Here is a 21,710-nt window from a genome sequence, read left to right as displayed (position 1 = left end):
AATACATATACAGTATGTAGGTCGTCTCCAATCTTTCTTTATCTTTATTTTAAATGTTTCGGCATGTCAGAAAATTAGAAACAGCAACAATAGGAAGTAAAAAAAGAACTGTCTAGAACAGATCTTTCTCTGGAGAGATGGTTTTATAAAGTGAGTTAAGCTATAAAAAGGACAAAGTAAAGCTGAGCCAAGTAAAGAAGACAGTCAGACCAGAACGTGAGAATGGCTTACAGATGCCAGATGCACACTAAATGCAATAAAAGGTTAGAATGAATCATGATGTAAACTGTTTTCTTCATAAATGTAATTCAACAAATTTTCTTTTCCAATAAGACAAATTTTCTTTTCCAATAAGCTTCATTTTAATGGTTTATTATGCCCAGGTTTATTACTGTATCATGTCCGGTTGCTGAGATATGGCCAGTGCCAGTTTTGTTTATGAGGAACACCTTGAAAGGAAAAAAACAAAACAAGAACGTTGAATTCCTTTTCATATAATATTAAGATAAGGATTCTGTGATACTAGTTACTAGTAAGAAAAAGGGAAACATCAGTCTCGTTTTTACACCTGGATTTCCCCCCTACACCTAAAACTTTGCCAGTATCACAGATTTACAGAGTAAATCTTCCATCACTTACTGTAGAGATGAATAAATAATCACTTACTGTAATGGGATGGAAGTCATTTTTCGTATTTCAAAAGGAAATCAAAATGTATGAGGACATTATAAAGATTTATATTCATTAAATGGCTTGTATGTAAATATGTTTAAGCTCTGCTCACTCTGACCCCAAGGAAAACCCAGGCACATTTATAATGTTTAACAGCAGTTTACTGTTTTATTATTAAGTGATGATCTATGGGGTGTTTGGAAGATTTCAGAAAGATCACTTGTCAGTTGGCAGAGACGGATGCCAGTGCAGACAATGGCTTTTATTTACAAGACAGTCAGACGTAAAAAAAAAAAAAAAAAAGTGTAAATAGTAAAGTCCTGTGTGATACTTTGCAGTGTGTGTGTGTGTGTGTGTGTGTGTGTGTGTGTGTGTGTGTTATAAAGGTATGAATTTAGTCCTGCTTGGCCCTTTCTGGGAATTGTAGTGAGGCACTGTGTACGGACACTCTTTGCTTTGTTTACACTTGTTTACAGAGTTGTACATAAGTAGATATTTCACGTAATCTCACTTTACTTGAGTAGTTAAGTAGAGGACACTTTTTACTTTGACTCCACTTAAAAGCACAGTAAATATCTATACTTTTGCTTAAGTATATTTCGCATGGCATTTCGTTTCCTAACCACAGTGATGTGTAGTATTTGAAGCAGGAATTTCGCCCCCTGCTGACTATTATGTTTAATTGCGTGACTTGACTTTCCTTGGAGACACGCCTAATAATGTAGAGGTGTTTGGATTCAGAAGCGGGGCTGGTTGCAGACAGCAGCAAAAACAGCACATTTACAACCGGGAAGGAGAGAGAGAGAGAGAGAGAGAGAGAGATAGAGAGAGAGACTGTGATGTAATACAATTGATCTAAGACAAGCCCTGTACATTTAATACTTAAGTTAATTTGAAAGTAAGTACTTCTGTACACAAGTACACAAGTACAAATGAAGAGTGTTTAAATTGTTAAGTTTTAAGATGAATTGACAAATAGAGAATTATCGCTTGTTGTGGCCCTAAATCTGTAGAAGAGACAGAGAAAGTGCTGTCAGGATCTCTGTTTATTAACAGCAAAGAGAGAATATTTAAGCTTTTGGCCAGGTGCCCTGTCTCATACATGTCTCATACATCAAAAGAACCAGTCATGTCAGTCATAGAAAGACCCGGAGACAGACAGACAGACGAGAAGAAATATATTTAGCGTTTTCTGGTTAAACAAAAGCGTTCCAGCAGACACGAGCTGTTTGAATGTATATTTGTCTGGACACAGTTATAAAAAGTGTTACTATATAAGGAGTCAATTTTATGGGCACAGAGGGCATGGGAACCTTCTCATCATATTATAAGACCTCGCAACAAGTAAATGGACGACTTCTGCTTTTACTCGAGTAATATTTGCCACAGAGAATCTTTACTTTAACTTTAGTGTAGGTTTTTTGCACTTTTTCCACATTTTTTGTTAGTCAATAAGACACACAATTAAACAATGGTCATAAGATAAGGTTCAGTTATTAGTCACATGTACCTTACAGTACAGCGAAATGTTTTTTTTTCACCCACATATCCCAGTTGGAAAACTCAACTGATAATCAGAATCAGAATCAGAAAGAGTTTTATTGCCAAGTACGCTTACACGTAAAAGGAATTTGTTTTAGTGACAGAGCTTCCAGAACAGAAAACAAATGCCTGTGGAGCTGGGGCTCGAACCCCTGACCTTCCGATGGGCGACTCAGAGCCTTAATCGTTTGAGCCACCACTCAGTGATGAATTCGCTCTCCCAGTGTTATCGTCCTGTCTCAGCCCACGTCATGACAATACTTTGTCGTGATCACCTTCTCTGTGTTACTCCTTGATTAATCTGTCAGCAAAATGTTCGGTGTTGAATAAACACCCTGAATGATGAATTAAAACCTTGCAGTGTTTATACTGTATAGGTCTAGTTGGGACTCATACTGTATGTGCAATACATGTGTTAAATCAACAATGGGAATTTTCCTATGTACGCCTTTCTAACACTGTAAATGCTAAAAAAAAAAAAATCATTTTGCGTAACGGTACTTTAAATCTTAACCCTCATCGGCGTCCCTCTGTTTGGAAACACGATCATCCCTGTTTGACTTTGCCTGTGTGTATTTCACCCAGCTATAGAAAGTGGATACGAGTCTTGACTTTGTAGCACTTTTTGGATTTCAGAATCAGAATTTTAGTTCATGTCAACACATCTGAGTGAGACAAACTGTTATGCTTGGCTAATAGAAAGCATTAATCCACCTTTCTTGGAAATTCAGACTTTTTACCTCTTTACGCAACCTTTACATTACTGCGCCTTTTATAAAACCTTCAGTCCTGATCGAAATATCAATCAACAGTATTAAGAGTTACATTATTTCCCTTGGAGCATTACAATACAACATGCCAACTTTCCATAAGATGAATAATTATATCTGACTCATCTAAAGCTGCTGAAATCAAACCCACATCCTGTTCATCATGTATTTTTGTGATATGAAAGTTCTGGCTAGCAGTTGTTCAGTGACAGTTTCCTCATGCATGTGTAAAAATATAAAGATCCACAACCACAACAAAGCATTTCAATCTAAAGGCTACATAACTCACGTCAAGCATGACATATCCTCTGGGGAAAACGCTGCCACATCCAGATACAAAAACGTCCTGCTTTTTATTAACACTGCAGGAGAGTCTATTAAAAGAGTAAGATATCTGTACAGTATACGAGCGTCTATCATGTTTATACACTTGCGTGCACACAGACTTATTAAACGGCCCGGTTTGACACATCATACAATCTTGTTGTCATCCATATGCACAAGCTACACTTCCGAATATTTATTTTTTCTTTCAGACATGGATGTAGATAAAACAGTCCTAAAATTCCAAACTAACGTAAACCACATGTAACTGAAATACTGTAGATGTGTCTCAGATGCTTTGACTGTGATGTAATAGGAAATCTCAAATAAAGAAGATCATTTGTAAAAGTGCAGTCTGATGTGTGTGTGTGTGTGTGTGTGTGTGTGTGTGTGTGTGTCAGGTGTAAAGCTTAATTAAAAGCAATGAGATATGTTGCAGAAAAAGGTATGTTTGTAATATATAAACAAAAAAATTCATAAAAAACACTAAATTACTTTTACGATACAAAACTATAATTCGTTTTTTTATTTTCATTTTGCTGTTAAGTGGCAGAAATCTGATAAACTTTAATACCTTAAATATTTAATATTGCTTGCCCTTCACTCATATTGAACACTCAGTACTCCCTCATGAAGCTCTGATCTAAACTCCTGTACATAACAAGAAAAAAGAGAATGAGCTCATAAAGAATTTTTAAACGTGCAGATCCTTGACACTATCCTAAGTCTAAACAATAATGTATTTACACTCCATGTTCATCCATGTTCAAACAAAGTGCCGGTGACTGGAAGGCCAAAGACACATTTAAGCTTACAATAAAGTTTATTGTGCATCATTATTATTATTATTATTATTATTATTATTATTATTATTATTATTATATACATAATTAAGAAATAAACTCCTTATTGTCCTGTTAAAGGAAAATAATGACGAACGTGTAATAAAGCTGGTGGAGTTAATGTCACCACCTCAATACCATATGGAATAGGCTTCAGGCCCTCTGTGACCCTGTATACAGGATAAAGTGGTATAGACGATGAATCATCATCAGTTATTACTGTTTTTTTTTTTTTACTTCAGAAAAACACAATATTATGTGCTAGGCATTATAAATAGGGATTCCTACTCAACTGTTTACATGGGGTTTACATGTGCTTAACTGTTAACTGTTTAATCAGAATATAACTTTTTTTGACATGGACAAAGTGCTTCTGCTGTACACTGTTTAATCTGCTGGATCTAGGATTGGTTAGATATTTATGATTGGATAGCCAGAGACCCAGTGGATAAAAGTCTGATGTAAAGACTGGTAAAAAAGACTGGGAAGCTGAATTCCCTTACCGCAAATTTATCATGTCACCTACATACCGCACACTTTCTAACTCCATGGTCGTTCCTGATTTTTATTTCTTTCTACACTAAAACAATACTGAAGCCGTTTATCCAAAATATACATTTGAACAGTTGACATTGAGATTTATATCTGCTCCTTCTGCTCTGTAAAGCTTCATAACGGCTCTAATCTGAGGTGCTGGTTGTTAATTGGTGATTTCTGAGGCTGTTGTTTACCTATTAAACTGGTTAGTAAAGTTTTACACCACACTCTTATTCTGATGAAAGTTTCTTCCGATTGGGCCGGCTCGGGTCAGATTGCTCTGATTGAGCAGTAGGCTATAATTCCCATCATTAGTGGATCATTATTGTCCATGTAAATACACCTACTGCGGTATGAAACAGAAATACTTAGCATGACACAGAAACTATAAGCATGAACTAGGAAAAAAAAAGGGTTCACTTAATAATGTCAACTGGACAAAAACCAACTGAAAAAATGGATATTAAATAATGAGCTTAAAAAGACATCAAGAAGACTTACAGTGAAGTCAATAGGTATTTGATCACCCTGTGGTTTTGCAAGTTCTCTTACTTAGACATCATGGAGGGGTCTACAATTTTCAGCATAGGTGCATTTCCACTGTGAGAGACAGAATCTAAAGAGAAACCCTCCATGATTTCTAAGTAAGAGAACTTGCAAAATCACAGGGTGATCAAATACTCATTGACCTCACTGTAGGTGAGGGACATTAGGGACATGTGACTCTGCAGTAGCTGATGAGTAGTCTGATAGTCCGGTGCCTCTCCCTGGTGCTAGCTCCATCCAGTCAAAACACTGTAAAAACGTCTCCAGTTCAAAGCGAGAAAAACAGACATTAAATAGACAGATGTTTTTTGTGTGTCATTACGACTCGATCCTGACAGCAGGAAGCAGGACTCATGGCAGCTGTGCTAACAGTGACGCCTCTGATCGTGCTGCCATCCAGACTTTTACAAATGGCCCAAGTCAACTTTGGAGTTCGGTTCAAAACAAACGTGTGCTTTGAGCACTACTGAGTATCTGGAACATATTCATCATTCTACCGTAAATTATTTACCACAATGTTTGTCCTCTCTGTTAGTGAGGCTCCTGTATGTTCTTTTTGACACACAATAAACATTTTAAAGAAGTATTTCGTGGAAAATACAATGTGCACAACGTTCCCTATATTTCACTATTTGTGTAACAAGTGACCAAAGGTCTCAGAGCTTCCCCAAAGTATGTGTTAATGCTCCAGCTGAAATACTTCTCAGATAGTGCTTGTTACACCTCAAACTCCCGTTATTTCCTTACACTCCCCTTCCAAACATGTCATTTCAGTGTTTATGCAAATGAGCTACTGCTGAGACACACCCCTCTATAGACCTGCAGTGCTGAGCCTCAAGCCAGGGGAGGATCTCGTCTTATATGAGGTCACATTAGGGGAAAATATCTGATATGCTTGTTTAAACCGTGTGTAATAAAAAATTAAGAAAGAGTAAATGTTTTTCTTTTTTTTTCTGAAAGACTGGAGACTGATCTAAATGTCTAAAATTGACTATAAAGTGAATTTTGCATAATAGGAATAAGGTATTCACTTAACCACACAAATTTTACTGTCTATTTATTCTTGTTGTAGTTGTAATTAACTGATTGGTCTATTGAATTGAATATTTAATGTTATATTATTACATTAAGGTTGTATTGTTTAACATCATTTAGTGCTTTAGTCTATAATAGACAAATGATTAACGTTAGCAATAATGTTGTTCTTTTGGCTTCTCACGTTAAGGGGTTGCCACAGCGGACCATCCAAACATTTAGCTTGCTAAAGATGCCCTGCATTCAGTAGCTGAGAAATGAACCCAGGCCTTCCATATAGCCAGCAAAAAGTCTGCCACTGAGCCACCGATGCCTATAAGCTTTAGCATTAATAAAACATTAACAACATTATTCAATACCATCTTTAAGGACTGTACTGGCAGAAATGCTAACTCTTTTTAATGGTCTTCTGTCCTTAAATTCTTGACAAACGCGCAGGCTGTCAGACATCAACAGAAGGCTACAGAATTATTATGGAGATAACACCATCGACAAGAGCAATGTACACAGATGGATGAAGATGGATAACGAAACTATTAACAAGAAGGCACTAAGGCAACTAATATATGTGTCAATTGTTTTTATTGTTTTTTTCAGTAGTGTTGCTTATAATTTATTACACCCAAGCACTGTTAATTTCTGGATTCTGATTGGTTAATATGTGTTTTATTAACATTTATTAATCTGATTAATTATATATAACAGCTGCTCTGACAGCATTGCTGCAAACAAATTACAGGTTTGTATCAAAGTGTTAATTCTTATAACCTCGCGCTCTAAAAACAAGATCAAAGTGCAGTTCCTCAAATGATCACTAGCTCCAAAAGTGAGTAAATCCCCAAAGAGCCCTGTGACGATACAGCAAAAATAAACGTTTACAGCTTGGGACAAAGATTTTTTCTTTTTCCAAAGTTAGATTTTTTCATTTATGACGTCTGTGGTTGTAACTCTGCAGTTAAAATGATATTAAGCCAGCTAGATTGTAGATTGTATACAGTACATATTATTATAAATATTTATACACATGGTGCTAATACGTATTTGCTCAGCTACAGAGACCTATATATATATATATATATATATATATATATATATATATATATATATATATATATATATATATATATATAAAATACGTAACATAATTTAATAAGCTTGTATAGATTTCTGTGAGAAGGCATTAATTTTAATTCATAGAATGGAGTCTCAAGTATGATTTATATGCTTAAAGATGCTGGTAGCTGTGACTTATAATTTTATACATTGGGATATCATCATCATCAGTGAAATTAATTTATATTGGAGTATGAACAAATATTATAAATAATAAACTATGAATTCTGCTGCAAAAACCTGGATTCATGGGAAAAAGCAGGAGTGAAGATTAAAAAGAACATAAACGCTGAGGACTCACCAACTCGTTAATGATCTTCGTGACGATGTCTTTATCCTGCAGGTTGTGTAAGTAGCTGTGTGGTGGAGAACTGGCCAGCATCCTCAGCTGTGCCTGTTTAGACATCTCTCTGGCAGCGGGTGTGACACCAATGGCAAAAAATCGAACCCCTTGGTTCTTGGCATCGGTCACAGCAGACAATACGTCTGGATTTTTCGGATGAGATACTCCATCATAGAGCAGCACAGCCACTTTGACACTTCCGGTTCCTGATTCGTTTAGGTAGAGATGTGTTAGGTTGGTGATGGCATACGTCACATACGTGCCTTGCCCGATGTAGGTGATGGGTGCAATGTTGGCTTTAAAGTTGGCCACGCCTTTCCACTGACTGAATGTCTGCTCGAGTATCACGTGACTGCTGTACTGAAGAAGTGCAGATCTGAAACTCAGCCTGCTTCCACTCTGGAGCTTCATGTTCTGCAGGCGCTCAACCACTTCAGTGACTAACTCCTTCTCCTGGCCGTGGTTGTCCTTGGCACTTTCAGAGCTGTCCAGCAAAAATGCCAGCTCGAGGCTGCAGTCGTCACCTGTGAGCGCTGAGGAAAACATAAATAGCAGATCACGCTTTCATGAGTTATATTAAATAACGATGTTCTACTTAAGCCTAAGAGATTTTAAAACTAATCATGGTCACATGACTGTTGAACTGAAGTACATTTAACCAACATTTTGAAGTGTAGACTCGTGTAGACTTATTACAAGTCCCAGTTTGACTTGAACACCCCTCATTTAGTTATGCAGATGTTTTGGATATTATTCCACCAGTGATAATGTAGTAAATCATTATGGAAATCTCAAAGATCAATAGAGCACAAGATTAATCAATATAAAAATGACTGGAGATTCCTGACTCGAGACAGAAGATCAAGTAACCAATAGGGACGTATAAAGGGACGGAGCCAGAAGTTTGGGAAGAACTCTGTGTAAATAGGAAGTGAAGTGATATATTGATGAACAACATTAATGGAGGAATCAAAGCGGGAGTCGATCATGACACTTAATTGATCATCTGGTTCCTATAAAATATACTGTCTATGTCAAGATGGAGGAGAAACTTTTAATTTATAGCTTCATGTATACCATGTGCAGTGGCATGTACAGCCTGTAATGGAATGAAAAGTAAAGCTGACTAGACAACTGAAATCACCAACAGCAGGGCACTGTTTTTTTTTTTTTTCTTGAATCACCAATTAATACAATCAACGCATTAAAATTTCCAGGTGAATCTTGGGTTTTGTGGTACAGAAATTATTCCAGATGTATTGAGTTGCTTAATAAATGTCTGCACTTATGCATGGGCCAGGCATGTAGAAACAGCCGTTGCATTAGGGCTGCCAATAAAACTCAAATCAGGAACAGCTAGTAACCACTGAGTGACTTAAAACAATGATGAAAAAAAGACAGGTGGAGTTCAACACAAGCCAGGGACCTCAACCAAAGTTCAAAACTCAAATGTCCATAAGCGGTGACTTCACCTACTCATTACCGAGCTGTGGTGAGACGTATCCCATAACTCCTTTCTAGAGATCTAAATCTGCCAAAGGCTCCTATAAATTACCCACACAATTAAGAGAGAGATCAAGAGAGAGAGAAAGAGAGCGAGAGAGAGAGAGAGCACATATGACACATGGCATAAAGGAAACTTGCCTCGGGACAGTAAATGGGAATTAAATTCATAAAGCACACAGACAGAAAGACGAGATAAGATCACATCTTCCAGGGTTAAAATTCCTCAGATTAATCAGCATAAAGCTGCGGTTGTAATTCCATAATTACACAGGATTAGAAATGAAAGGTAATGTACTATTCTACACTATAAAATACTAAAATAAAATAAAATAAAACACAATATATAACACACTACAGGACACTATACAATTCACTATACAATAACACTATAGGACTCCACGATATACTCTACCACAGTACCATAAATATCACGTGGACATTGTTCATGTTCTAAACGGTCATATAAAAGCCCATATTCAAGTTTTAATACCACACCATTTTAGCTAATCTTTATTAGGACCTCTGGGTATGTGTAAACAAACAAACAAACCAAAAACAAACAAACCAAAAAACCATGATAATAAAATATTTCCTGCTGTTTGTCTTTTTTCCACATTTGTGTTGGCCAGGGCTTGAAAAGCCAATTAGATTTTCCTCCTCTTGTGACCTCATATATCAAGAGACCCTCTCCTGTCTCACTGCTCAGCTCTGCCCAGTTCTGATATTCTCTGGAAGCCATCTTCAGGAGCAATACAGAAAAGAAGGGTTAGGGTAGCGGCTAACTGCTAATGACTAACCAAGCCATCTTTGGCTCTTAAGAAGAATTAGGTTAGGTGTTAGTGTTCAACAGTTTGCGGCTAATAAGTAAGGCTAACCTAGTGATCATTAGCTCTTAAAAAGTACTGGGTTAGCTATTAATGGTTAGCAACTAAACCTTAGCTAACCTAACCTTCTTTAGCTCTTAGTTGTGTTGTCTAACTTTTATATTACTATATTAATCACAATAGTTTCTCTTTTTTGGGGGGTCATTAGAAATGCAGGTATGAAGAAGCTAAAATGATTGATAAGGTCCTAAACACTAAAGTTTCTGGTCCTTGCATCTGATTGGCTAGAAAAATGTACTGCTTCAAAGGGGTGTTTAAAGCTACAGACACTAAACCAGCGTGCTTGGGAAAGGAGTGAAAGAAAAGGACAATCAAGCAACCAGAACTCAGGAACTGAGTTGTATTTCAGATGGAACATAAAAATTTTGGAGATCTCCAAGATTCGTCAAACACCTAATCTTAAGATAATATAAAAACAATAATCATTTGTGTTTTTTGCTTTTGTGGTGTCTCACCCTGAGCGTTGTTCTTTGGCGTGAGGTTGGATGTGAGCGGCTTGCTTTTGGCTTTTCCCCTTATGGTCCTCTCTTCCTCTTCTTCTTCATCATAGTCTTCCTCATAATCGTCCTGCTGAGAGCAAACACACCGCAGCCCGAGCAACAACACCAACCAGCTCACATGCAGCCGCATTGCACCTACACACACACACACGCACACGCTTCTGAAAGCTGAATATTCTAAGCTCAGAAGGTTATGACTATGTTCAATAAGTATGCTCTTATGCTATATACATTTGTTTAATATTAGCTTACAGTTCAAATTCAAATTCACAGTCATACACAGTACGATATGCAGTGAGATGCTTATACGACCTTAAAATAAAAACTTTAACTACAACTACATACAGTCAGGTCAAACAAGCAGTCCCAAATTGTCCACATTTTCTACAACAATGATATCAATGAATGTTATTACACTGCAACTTAAGGTAAAATAAATTCTATATTTATTTATTTATTTATTTAAATAAGTTTGGGTTTAGGAACTACCCCTTTAATGCTACAAGTCTATAGTTTTTCTGTGCAGTAAATAACCCAGAGCTGCTTCAAGCCACATTCTTTTAAATAAGAAAGGTAAACCTTCTCCAACCTTTAAATCTAAAAATTTAAGTGTTAGTGTAAATACTGAATAATTCATACAAACTGATGATAAATGTTTTATGTAAGTTTTAGCCTTGATTCATCACTGTCATTTTTCCATGCGACAACTGCCTGAGAAAGAAAATCGTCCGAACTCTAACTGGTGTGGAGTGACACGTTTATCTTTTCTCTACTCACCTCTGGTCCTGAGTTTCAGCACCAACACAACAATCCCACTGATCCAGAATCAGACGTTATGAAACACTCAACATCCCAAAGTGACAGAGAAAAAGAGACACCGAGCCTCAGAGAGCGAGTGTGAGATGATAGAGACAGTGTGTATGCGAGTCTACTGTATGAACATCTGCTTCCAGCCTGAGGCACTTTTACACTCCACAGCTCCTCCCTTTAAAGATATGGCTCTGCCAAAATGAAATGTACCCGATTTACCCCCTATACACTGAATGCAGTTCATCAGCCAAGACACCAGCCGAGGAGTATTTCTCCCTTTAGTTCTTGTGCCATGACGCTAACAAGTAATTACAAGTATGTGTTTGGTTTCCAACATAAACACTCTGAGCTACAAAGTCTTTTCACAGGAAGTCTTAACATTACAGCAAATCAACAGTGAATAGGAAAAGGCATCTTTATTACAGCTTGTATCAATTTATATCAGATGTTAGACCTACTGTTAGACCGAATGAGCCATTGGGATCCTAAATACTGAGAACTGATTTCTTTTGCCCTGTTTTTCAGAATTCTTAAAAAAAAAAATCATGAATCAGTATACATATTTGCATACGCAAATAAACAATATTTCAATTAATCTTCTGCAAATCCTATTTATCAATAGCAGAAGTCCTGAAAGTTTAATAAAATGTTAAATTGTGATTATAAACTGTTTTAATGTACATGCGTAAATATCAGAGGTGTTTACTTAAAATGATTACCCTAATATGAATTTTTATATTATATAATTGAAAACCTTTTGTTATATTTTAAATTAATTCTTCTTCTTCAAACCTTTAAAATATAACTTATGTTGATATGATTTTTGATTGTTTAGAGATGATAAAGCATTGGTGGAAAAAAGTTTTGCAATATATTACACATGGTTAATTTTGTTCATGGAATCTTTAAGGTCTAAGGTTGTTAAAAGGCAAAACTACATAAATATTATGTATTACTTTGCAAAATGCTATAAAACCACCAACAACTTTATCCTAATTGATAAATCATTCAGCGGTTGTGTTTATGCCCATGCCAATATGTGTTGATGAAAACTGCTCTACAAGGGGCATTTGAATCAGGACTGGTGATGACATTTCTGAGAGAGGGCAAGAAATTTATTAATTTAAAGAAGACTTCAAGCAAAGTGTGGTGATGATACTTACAGTAAAACATTTAAATGGTGCAAATGTTTAAAAAAAAAAAGGCCCACTGCGCCCCACCTTCACATCAGTTCACATCAATAGTTAGTAAGTGGAACGCCCGATCCAACTTACAACCTGTCTGTAGAAACCGTACACACAATCTCTACACAACCTCTGTTCACATGTACTGATAAACACTGGGATAAGCGTATTAGTTGAAGATCAATAAAAACATTAAAAACAAAATAAAAAGCTATTATTATTATTATTATTTATTTATTTATTTATTTGTTTGTTTGTTTGTTTTTATTTACCGCTATAGTATTTGACCACACCACCTTATCATAGAAATCCATTACGGCAAGGGGAACTGCAATGACCATAAGGGACTGAAATGTCCCTTTGTCTTGACTTTTACATTTTCCAAAATTCCACCAAACACATCAAAAACTGTTAACTGTTGCAACAGCATTAATTTTGCCCATTTGGTAGTTTTGCATCACTGATCACGCATTGCGATTTGCTCTTCATGTCTGTGTTAAGGTTTGCTATGCAGCAGTTTTCAAATGAAAAGTTTAATGGATATAGACAGCTTAGTATGAATAGGGAAAATAATTTTCCAGAAAGAGTAAGCGGTTGAGAATGGTGTGGTAGTGGTGGCTCAGCAGGTTAAGGCTCCAAACTGCCACTGCTGGGCCCCTGAGCGAGGCCCTTATCCTGCCTGTCAATAAGCAGCATGAAGATAACTGTAAAAAGGTGGAACATTCAAATAAAGTGTTTTGTTTTATACTTTAAAAGATAAAACAGGACCTTTGGCTTTTCAACATTTGTTAAAATATCTCGTAATGTATTGTAGCTTTTGTGTATCTACATGTTAGCCAATCCGCGGCTTTTAGGCGAGAGGGTAATGTTAAGTGCCTGTATTATTTAATTTTCAGCCCTCAGGTCGTTTCGTTCTGACAGGTGCAGATAGGCCGTCACTCAGGAATGCTTTGGGATACATTTCCGACATGATTCAGCAATACACGCTGAAGTTTTAACCTGTAATGCATACACACACAATAAAAGAATCAAAACAATTTCTCCCTCTTTTCTTGACACGGCTCCTGATTAAAGGGACGATAGCTGCTGAGAAGTTGAGCGAGTTTTGGAAGAAAGCCGAAATTCCTACACAGCCTTGATGCGAGCCTTACAGGAGAAAAAACACACACATGGACACAATCCATCAGGAATAATCATTTAAAATGTCCTTAATCCACTCAGAGCTCTGTATGTGTGTAAACCGCTGGTATGAGCTACAGACCTGAGCTGCTATATTTCCACCTTTATACCCAGCAAGATGCTACTGAAGTCCTGACAGACACCTGATCTCGCTTACAGCACCGCATCACTTACAGCCATCACATCACCTGGTCTCACGCTACAGAACAGCTAACACACATCAGGACATGTGCAGAGATAAAAAAAAAAAAAAAAAAAGGTCAGATGAAAATCAAAAGGATAAAAACATCTGGAGATTTTTTACCCCCTTTATGGCTAATATTACTAACCTGTACATTAAGCTTGTAGCTTTAGGCACAATGTTAAGCCTGTAGCTTATAGCTTCTAACATTTTTCAGGGTCATGACAAAACACAGCGAAAACTGTTTATTGTTAATTTATTTTTATTTGTCACTACAAAAATTATGACACACGAATGGGTGAAATTATTCGCATTCTGGCTGTAGAATTGATTTGAATTAACTTTTTTAAAAAGACAAATACACAAAAAAACATGTATTATGTATAGGGAGGATGCCATAACACACAAAAAAATTAAGTTGCAGATGTGCGTCATCGTGCAAGATCACACCGCGCTTGGATATCAGTCCTCTGTGTTTAATCCGAAGTGTAGGCTTCAGCTCTTCAGGAGGCGTCTCACTGTAACGAGCACTGTTGATTGTTGAACCAGTCAACCAGTCTGTGAACAGGAACTCACAAAATGTATTTTTTAATGAGTGGAGCTAGCTCCGATTGGGTGTTATGAATATTGGAAGCTAGCTCTAGATACACACTTGTCTCCAGTTCAGGGTAACTGTTGTACAGTATAATAGGGTTCATACCTGCAGGTGAGCAAATTGAGAAAAACATCTAATTAATCAATTAGTCAGTCAATCAATCAATCAATCAGTTAATTAAGATTCAATTATTTGTCACATTTACATTTACATTTATATTTACATTTAGTCATTTGGCAGACGCTCTTATCCAGAGCGACTTACATTTTTTATCTCATTACACATCTGAGCAGTTGAGGGTTAAGGGCCTTGCTCAAGGGCCCAACAGTGGCAATTTACCTTACAGCACATTGACAAATCTTTATACCATCACAAAAGGCTTGTTCCATGTGGGGCCAGTGAATGATGGGCATCACTTATAGGCCCAGCTTGTGGCCCCTATAAGCAGTGCTGACACACATGCAGGGGTCATGGATAAAGTTTTATGGGCCTCATGGTGAGAGACTAATGGGGACCAAAATGCCAGACCATCACTAAGCCATATGTTGTCTGGACATGGACATGAGGACAAATCATACGTATCCCGCAGACACAATATGTCCATCAGATGTTTAACCTCCACCCTGAATAATGATCAAACCTCACCTGAACTGAATCAGATGTTTTAACATGGAGATGACATCAACCTGAAGGAGCCACATCACAGCGTGAGTGGAAATATGTGAACTACAGATTCATGTGCAAAGTGTTCTCAGAGACACCAGCACGGATAAAGTGAAAACTGGATTAAATAAATGATGACCTGAATTATGTTTAACATGCCATGCCTCCATCACTGAAATACATATTAATCTGCCTCCTCGTCCTGAACTCATGTACAGCTTCTACCAGTTCACTGTAACTCGGGGGATGTCCTGGACTTTATAGAAAGAAAGATAGTTGAAAACTTTGACTCAATCCTGCTCATTACATCAGCTATTTGTATTCGCAGTGTGAACGTGTCAAAGCAATTTTTCCAGTATTTAAATTTTAATAACCCTGGATATACTGTGTTGTTATATCAGACTTCCGTGTGCAAAGTTCCAACGTTATTAATATAAATGTATTTACAGTCATTGTGTTAAATCTCTTAATAAGTATTTAGAAATGCACTTTAAAAATACACTTTCTAACAAAAAAAAAATCTAATTGGTTAATTAATGCAGTGATGTATATTTTCAACACTATTTTAACCCAAACTGATGCAGCGAGCGAGCAGCTTGTCATTTCTTAAACAATCTTGTTGCAACATGTATCCTGTGGTCCTGTGATTTAGAAAGATCTAATTATTGGCCTCCATCAAGCAAAGGCGACTGCTGAAAATTACACATCATTAAAACCTCTCAGAAGGTCAGTGCTGAACCCTCAACCCTGTATGGACTGTAAGGAAATGTGATCATCATCCAACCTGTATTCAGGGTCGCAGGGGAACTGGAGCCTATCCTAAATACTGGCTACACCCTGGACAGCGTGTTAATCCATCGCAGGGCACACACACACACACACACACACATACACACTATGGGCAATTTGGAAACACCAATCATCCTAATTTGCATGTCTTTGGACTTTGGGAAGAAACCGGAGTACCATGGAGGAAACCCATCAAGCACAGGGAGAATCATGCAAACTCCAACAACACAGGAACGGGAATCGAACCCGGACCCTGAAGGTGCAAGGCGACCATTTCGATCTTATTTTGATTTAAACACCCCTGATATAAATGACCTTTCGCTCTGCCATGGGACACAGCCCAAAACTAGCACAGAGCTGAGGATGTGTAATACACCATAAGGAATTAAACAGTTGTTGAGTTTAAGTATATCTGTAAAAGGAAAAAAGAACTGCAATGCAAGAACCGTGTACCTTTTACCTTTATTTAGTTATTTCCCTTGGATTATGAAAATCACTCATCAAAGAGAAAAAATTTTTTTTTTAAAGGCAAAGAATTTTTTTTTATTAAAGATAAAAAGAGAAAGGAAAGCAGAAATAAATGTCTATTATCACTGAGATCAAAATTGACTGTAAATAAAGCTTTGTATCTTAAATGTAACATATATTTAGCTATTTAAAAAAATAAGAATAAAGGAAAGTAATAAATCCACACGAGACAGCATTTTTAACCACAAAAAAAAGTTAACTGGATCTTCAAAACATGATAAAGTAGAAAAAAATAAAAGACAAATATGATACTTAAAAAAATTTTAAAGAATTAAATGCAGGATGAGCTGTTAATGTTGAGTTGTTAAAAGATGCTTCTTCATCTTCATTTCATAAATCATCTAGAAAAAAAAAACTTTGTGTTTTTAAAAAATGATAGAGAGAGAGAGCTAGAGAGAGAGAGAGAGAGAGAGAGAGAGAGAGAGAGCGAGAGAGAGAGAGAGAGAAAAGGTGCTTACCAGAAAATTCCAAACTTTTTTGCGGAATGGCTAAAGAAGAATTTCCTCCCTACAATAAACAGAAATGAGACACACTCGTGCAGTGAGAACACCACACACGCTTACGGATGGTGCTGCTGTTTTGTTGTTGTTATTGTTGTTGTTTACTCACTGGTGAAAAGCTGGCACTTTTCTTTACTGCTGTCGGGTAAATGTTCAGTTTTGGTGCCGGGAAGGTCGGAGGGAGTGGAATAGTAATCTTCTGATTAAGGTGTTCATAGTAAGAGGAAGAAGACGTGCCTGTGTCTCTCTTATGAGGGACGGGTGGGAGCGGTCCTTTCCTCTGTGCCAGGGATTGAGGAGTGGTCACGTCTGACTCAGGGAGCGGTGGATCCTTGGGAGACGCAGACCTGAAGGGAGAAACGGGTGCAGATGATGACATATGATCAGGCCGGTGATTAATTAATACACTTTATACGATAGAAATGAGATTTTTTCATTTTTTGGCTTTAACACCCCACCAAGGACGGGGAGAACACGCAAACTCCGCGCACACAGACCCCGAGGCAGGAATCGAACCCAGACCCTGGAGGTACAAGGCGACTGTGCCACCCACCATAAACAACCAATTTAAAAATCTTCAGGCACTTTGCAGCCTGATGCAGTAAAACATTTGTTCCTATTTCTTTAATTTAATCCACATTATTTAATTTAATTTAATATGAAGAAATAAGGGAGGGGGCTCAAGACTTTTGCACATCACGGTATGAATCTGGAACACTTACCAAATATATAGATTAGGAATGCACATGCATACAAATATATTATTTCAGAATGAACAGATTTAAATAGAAATGTGAAGTTTTTCCACAAGTTATTTGAGACTAACATCAGAAATAAAACCCACAAGCAGAGTAGAATCCTCATTAATGTGACCATCAGTCTCAGCACAACGTCTTTACACACTCTGTCTCTTCATTCCTCCTGAGAAACTGCCTGATCTGGGTCACACCGGTTCCCTGACGCTACTAGATGAATTATTTTTTTATGATGGTTTATTGTTCAGCTTCTTACCGGGTGAGAGACAGACACGAGTTCAGTTTATTCCTCAGCAGCCACCCGGAGGTCGAGTCCAGACTGTGAGTCCGCATGAACACGGGACGAGCTGCACGCACACACACACACACACACACAGCACAGGGACGCTGCTGAAGTAGAGCTGATGATTGTGTGTGTGTGTGTGTGTGTGTGTGTGTGCGGACCTTTAGTACCACCGATGCAGTTCTGTACAGCAGTGTGGAAGTGACTTGCCTCGTCCTCATCAGAGAAGTTCAGCCCGGCACAACATTCCTACACAGATGCATTGATCCTTTGATTTGAGGGCAATACAAGCGTGTGTATTGGTGGATTATTGGTGTGTGTGTGTGTGCTGTAAGCAGCATGTTTAATCTACACACAGTTGGAGATTCAATTTAAGGCTTTATTTTGTATTTTAGTAAAATATAAACTAAATTACAAATCACTCAGGGGCATTACAGTTGACTATTGGTTGTTCTCAAAAATAAATACTTTTGTGAGTAACTTGGTCTGTGAGAGTTTTGCAAGATGAGCATTATTTTATTTTTGTATAAATTTTAACATAATAAACGAGTGAGGTCTTAAAATACGAGTAGTACAAATGCGCTTTGCATCACGTGATCGCAACTGAGCTAATTGTCCTTTTCTCACGCGCAGTGGGATTGTGGGTAATCGTCTCCCATGATCAGTCTCACTGCGGGTGCATCACTTGTATGGTCAACATCTGTGCACACGTGCCCCGTTTACTATATCATTGTGACCACGTGTGTGTGCGTGTAAAGCATTTTTTTTGTCCGAGTGTAGTGATTGTTCTTTAGTAACTGTACTGCACCAATGGCCGCTGTGAAGACAAAAAGGCTGTAGCAGTGCGGGAGATAGTTTAGAGCAGTGATTCCGGTAGTGAGTAAGTGTGTGTGTGTGTGTGTGTCAGGATTCTTCATGAAGGTAACATGAAGGGTAATTTGTTTTATTTTCACTTTATATTTTGTATTAATTATTTTTATATGAATATTTTTGGGTTGTGTTACGAATTGTCAGAGTTCCCATTATTTCTTATGTGGACAATTAGCTTTGATATACAAGTGCTTTGATATACAAGCATGCTTCCAGAACAAATTATGCTCGCAATCCAAGGTTAAATTTAACATTACATACTTTAAACCTAAAATATAATAATAACAACAATAATAATAATAAATACAGTATTTTTTATTTAAGAGTGGAGGCTGGTGTCACTAACGTCACTGGGGAAAGTGTGGAAAAAGGGGCGGGGTGTCGAATAAATGAAGGGTGCGAACAGCTCCTGTTCCCAGAGCAGCTTAGCCCTCTAGTGCAAAACACACACACACACACACACACACACACACACACACACACACAAACAGAAATATTAATTTTGGTTATTGTTCAACAGTTTGTTACTTTTGCCTAAGTATAGCTGAAATAAAAAGACTTATTGTGTCACTTCTTTATGGCTGAGAATGTGAGTGAATGTTGACGTGTATATTAGAACAGAGCTCTGAGTTATTAATATCTCCAAAAACACCCTGAAAAACTTGTTCATGCAGGTACTGAAAGTTTTATCAGCAGAATAAAGAATTTACAAAAGCAAACTGGAATTAAGAAGTAAAGTAGTGCGAGAACAGCGCAGCTCATTTGTTTAATTTCTTTTTCCTTTCAGTTGTGCATCGCTGATCAGTGAGTAGATTAAAGGTGACCTGATGTTCTGCTAACACTGATCGCTGCCTGCTTCATAAACACAGCAAGAAGGTCACTGGACAGAAGGACGACATGACAGCTGAAGAGGGGTTTTTTGTCCTGCTGATGCTATTTTTCTGATTTCTAGAGAACATATCTAGAAACTAGAATAACTAGAAAACAGTCTGGAGAAAAAAATTTATCATTATTTTGTGATTATTATTTTTGTCTACAACAAAACAAAAAAAACAACAACACAGAAATCAATAGAAAGCCGATCACTCAGTTTCCAGTTTAGTACGTGTGTTTCCTCCTGCTGGTGACCTGGTTTTAAAAGGGTGATTTTATTTTATTAATTCATTCATTTATTTAGTATTTCCCATTTTACTGAAGAATTGGAAAAAAAAGTTACATTTCCCCTTTTTCATTTCAGAACAGATGATATGCAGATTTAAAAAAGAAAAGAAAGAAACAAAGAAAAAAAGTAAATTCAATTATAAAAGAAAATGTATACATCCAAGAATCAAAGTTTAATTTATACCGATTTTTGTCTGTTTAATTTTTTTTATATAAATTAAATTATTAAATTTCATAAAGCACAACAAGAGGCAAAATTATATTTTGTATTTACTTTTAGGTAAAAAGACCAAAATAACATCATCATTAAATAAAACTTTAAATCACTTTAGTAAATCAAAGTCTGATGTATTCTTTTGTGTTCTATTGTGTTGTATTGTGCGTGTGTGTGTGTGGTGTGTGTGTGTGTGTGTGTGTGTGTGTGTGTTGTAAGTGTGTAAAACCTTCACACAAAAGAGGCGTATAAATGTCGAATGTAGTTTTTTATCCTGAACCAGACAGACGACTCCACAGCTGTGTTTCTGCCATTCGGACGTTCTTCCTCTAGTTGCCAGGTACAACTGCACCACAGCACAAGCTGATGCCTAAATCTCACACACACACACACACACACACACACACACACACACACACACGGATACTGTCTGTTGTTTTTCTAGTAAAATTAGTAATGCAGGAAGAGAAAGATATACAAGCCACAAACAAATCAGGTAGTAAGTAAACACAGGCATTTTATAGAGCAGCTGTTTAATTCTGGCTTCTGATTGGTCAGAAGGTGGTGATTAACTTTCTATAACAGCAGCACTGTCAGATGTGCACGGTGCAAATTACAGGGTTTTATTAAATCACTCATGTTTGTGTTATTACTGATGATTTAGTGTTTATGGAAGGAGTCTCCAGTTTCAGTGCCGTGTATCAGATAAAAGTTAAAACTGTAACTTTAATCCTTTTCTGATCTCTTCAGGACACAAGAGTTTTCACACCTGAGAGCCCAGGAAGAACCTCTAATCAGTATTAAAGTATCATTAACGCAATACTTTTGGTGTCAACAAAAACAACATGTGAACACTGACGCTGGTTCTTAGCAGAAGATCAGAACAGAAGAGAACAGGAAGCGTGTCGTAATAAAGCGGAAAGCGAATCGATACAAACAGTAAAGTGGACTCACGGTGCAGTCGGAGCCGAGCAGGTTGAAGACGAGGCCGTTCTCACGGATCGTCAGAAGAGGACTTAGCATTCGAGACATCTCTGTAACACCTTCCTTCTTACACAGCGCTCTCTTTCTGTGTACAACTGAGAATGCACATGCAGCCCATACACACACACACACACACACACACACACGCACACACACACACACACGCACACACACATACACGGTAATGCTTCCTAATGCAAATTATCAGGCACCAAGATAAAAAAAAAGGTGTGCCATGCCATATACCCCCGCCACACACCCAGACACACACACACACACACACTCACATAGGATGTGAACAACGATTCAGAGTCTCATGCCCACCCAGGCCACCCCATACATTCACAAGAAGTTCTGAAACCTGTGGACTTGCAGTTGAAGTCTGTTATTTTGTGTTTTG

The 21,710-nt window shown here is 37.3% G+C and overlaps 2 protein-coding genes across 4 annotated transcripts in view; both read right to left on the bottom strand.

The window, feature by feature from the left end:
- col28a2b (collagen, type XXVIII, alpha 2b) overlaps positions 1-11,533 on the bottom strand; it is a 36,254-nt gene extending 24,721 nt beyond the window's left edge. The window contains exons 1-3 of the mRNA XM_053497615.1: positions 11,392-11,533; positions 10,570-10,749; positions 7,683-8,257 (exon numbers count right to left, since the gene is read on the bottom strand). Coding sequence (XP_053353590.1) covers positions 7,683-8,257; positions 10,570-10,744 — 750 coding nt within the window. The 5' untranslated portion in view covers positions 10,745-10,749; positions 11,392-11,533. The remainder of the gene's footprint in view (positions 1-7,682; positions 8,258-10,569; positions 10,750-11,391) is intronic.
- A 5,218-nt stretch (positions 11,534-16,751) lies between these two features.
- si:dkey-197j19.6 (actin nucleation-promoting factor WAS) lies at positions 16,752-21,392 on the bottom strand. 3 transcript variants are annotated; one of them, XM_053499593.1, is made up of 8 exons: positions 21,281-21,392; positions 20,556-20,696; positions 19,298-19,384; positions 18,243-18,330; positions 18,055-18,145; positions 17,153-17,390; positions 17,002-17,050; positions 16,752-16,884 (listed from the first exon to the last, which is right to left on the bottom strand). In XM_053499593.1, exons 1-8 carry the CDS (start codon positions 21,356-21,358, stop codon positions 16,874-16,876), a joined length of 783 nt encoding a protein of 260 aa, XP_053355568.1. In that variant the 5' UTR covers positions 21,359-21,392; the 3' UTR covers positions 16,752-16,873. The 3 variants fall into 3 exon arrangements, with proteins under 3 accessions (XP_053355568.1, XP_053355569.1, XP_053355570.1); XM_053499594.1 differs by having other exon boundaries at positions 20,562-20,696; XM_053499595.1 differs by lacking the exon at positions 19,298-19,384.
- Between the last annotated feature and the right edge of the window lie 318 nt (positions 21,393-21,710).

This window comes from Clarias gariepinus, chromosome 6, assembly GCF_024256425.1.
Source record: "Clarias gariepinus isolate MV-2021 ecotype Netherlands chromosome 6, CGAR_prim_01v2, whole genome shotgun sequence".
Lineage (NCBI taxonomy): Eukaryota > Metazoa > Chordata > Actinopteri > Siluriformes > Clariidae > Clarias > Clarias gariepinus.
The sequence above is the reverse complement of the archived record's forward strand: the minus strand, read 5'-3'. Positions and strand labels throughout refer to the sequence as shown.

Excerpts from the sequence above, each read along its gene's own strand:
- si:dkey-197j19.6 (XM_053499593.1), bottom strand. The coding sequence starts at position 21,358 with ATGTCTCGAATGCTAAGTCCTCTTCTGACGATCCGTGAGAACGGCCTC. Across the intron at positions 20,697-21,280 it reads TGCTCGGCTCCGACTGCACC|GCATCAGCTTGTGCTGTGGT; the intron begins GTGAGTCCACTT and ends TGTGAGATTTAG. Across the intron at positions 18,146-18,242 it reads CTGCATCGGTGGTACTAAAG|CTCGTCCCGTGTTCATGCGG; the intron begins GTCCGCACACAC and ends GTGTGCGTGCAG.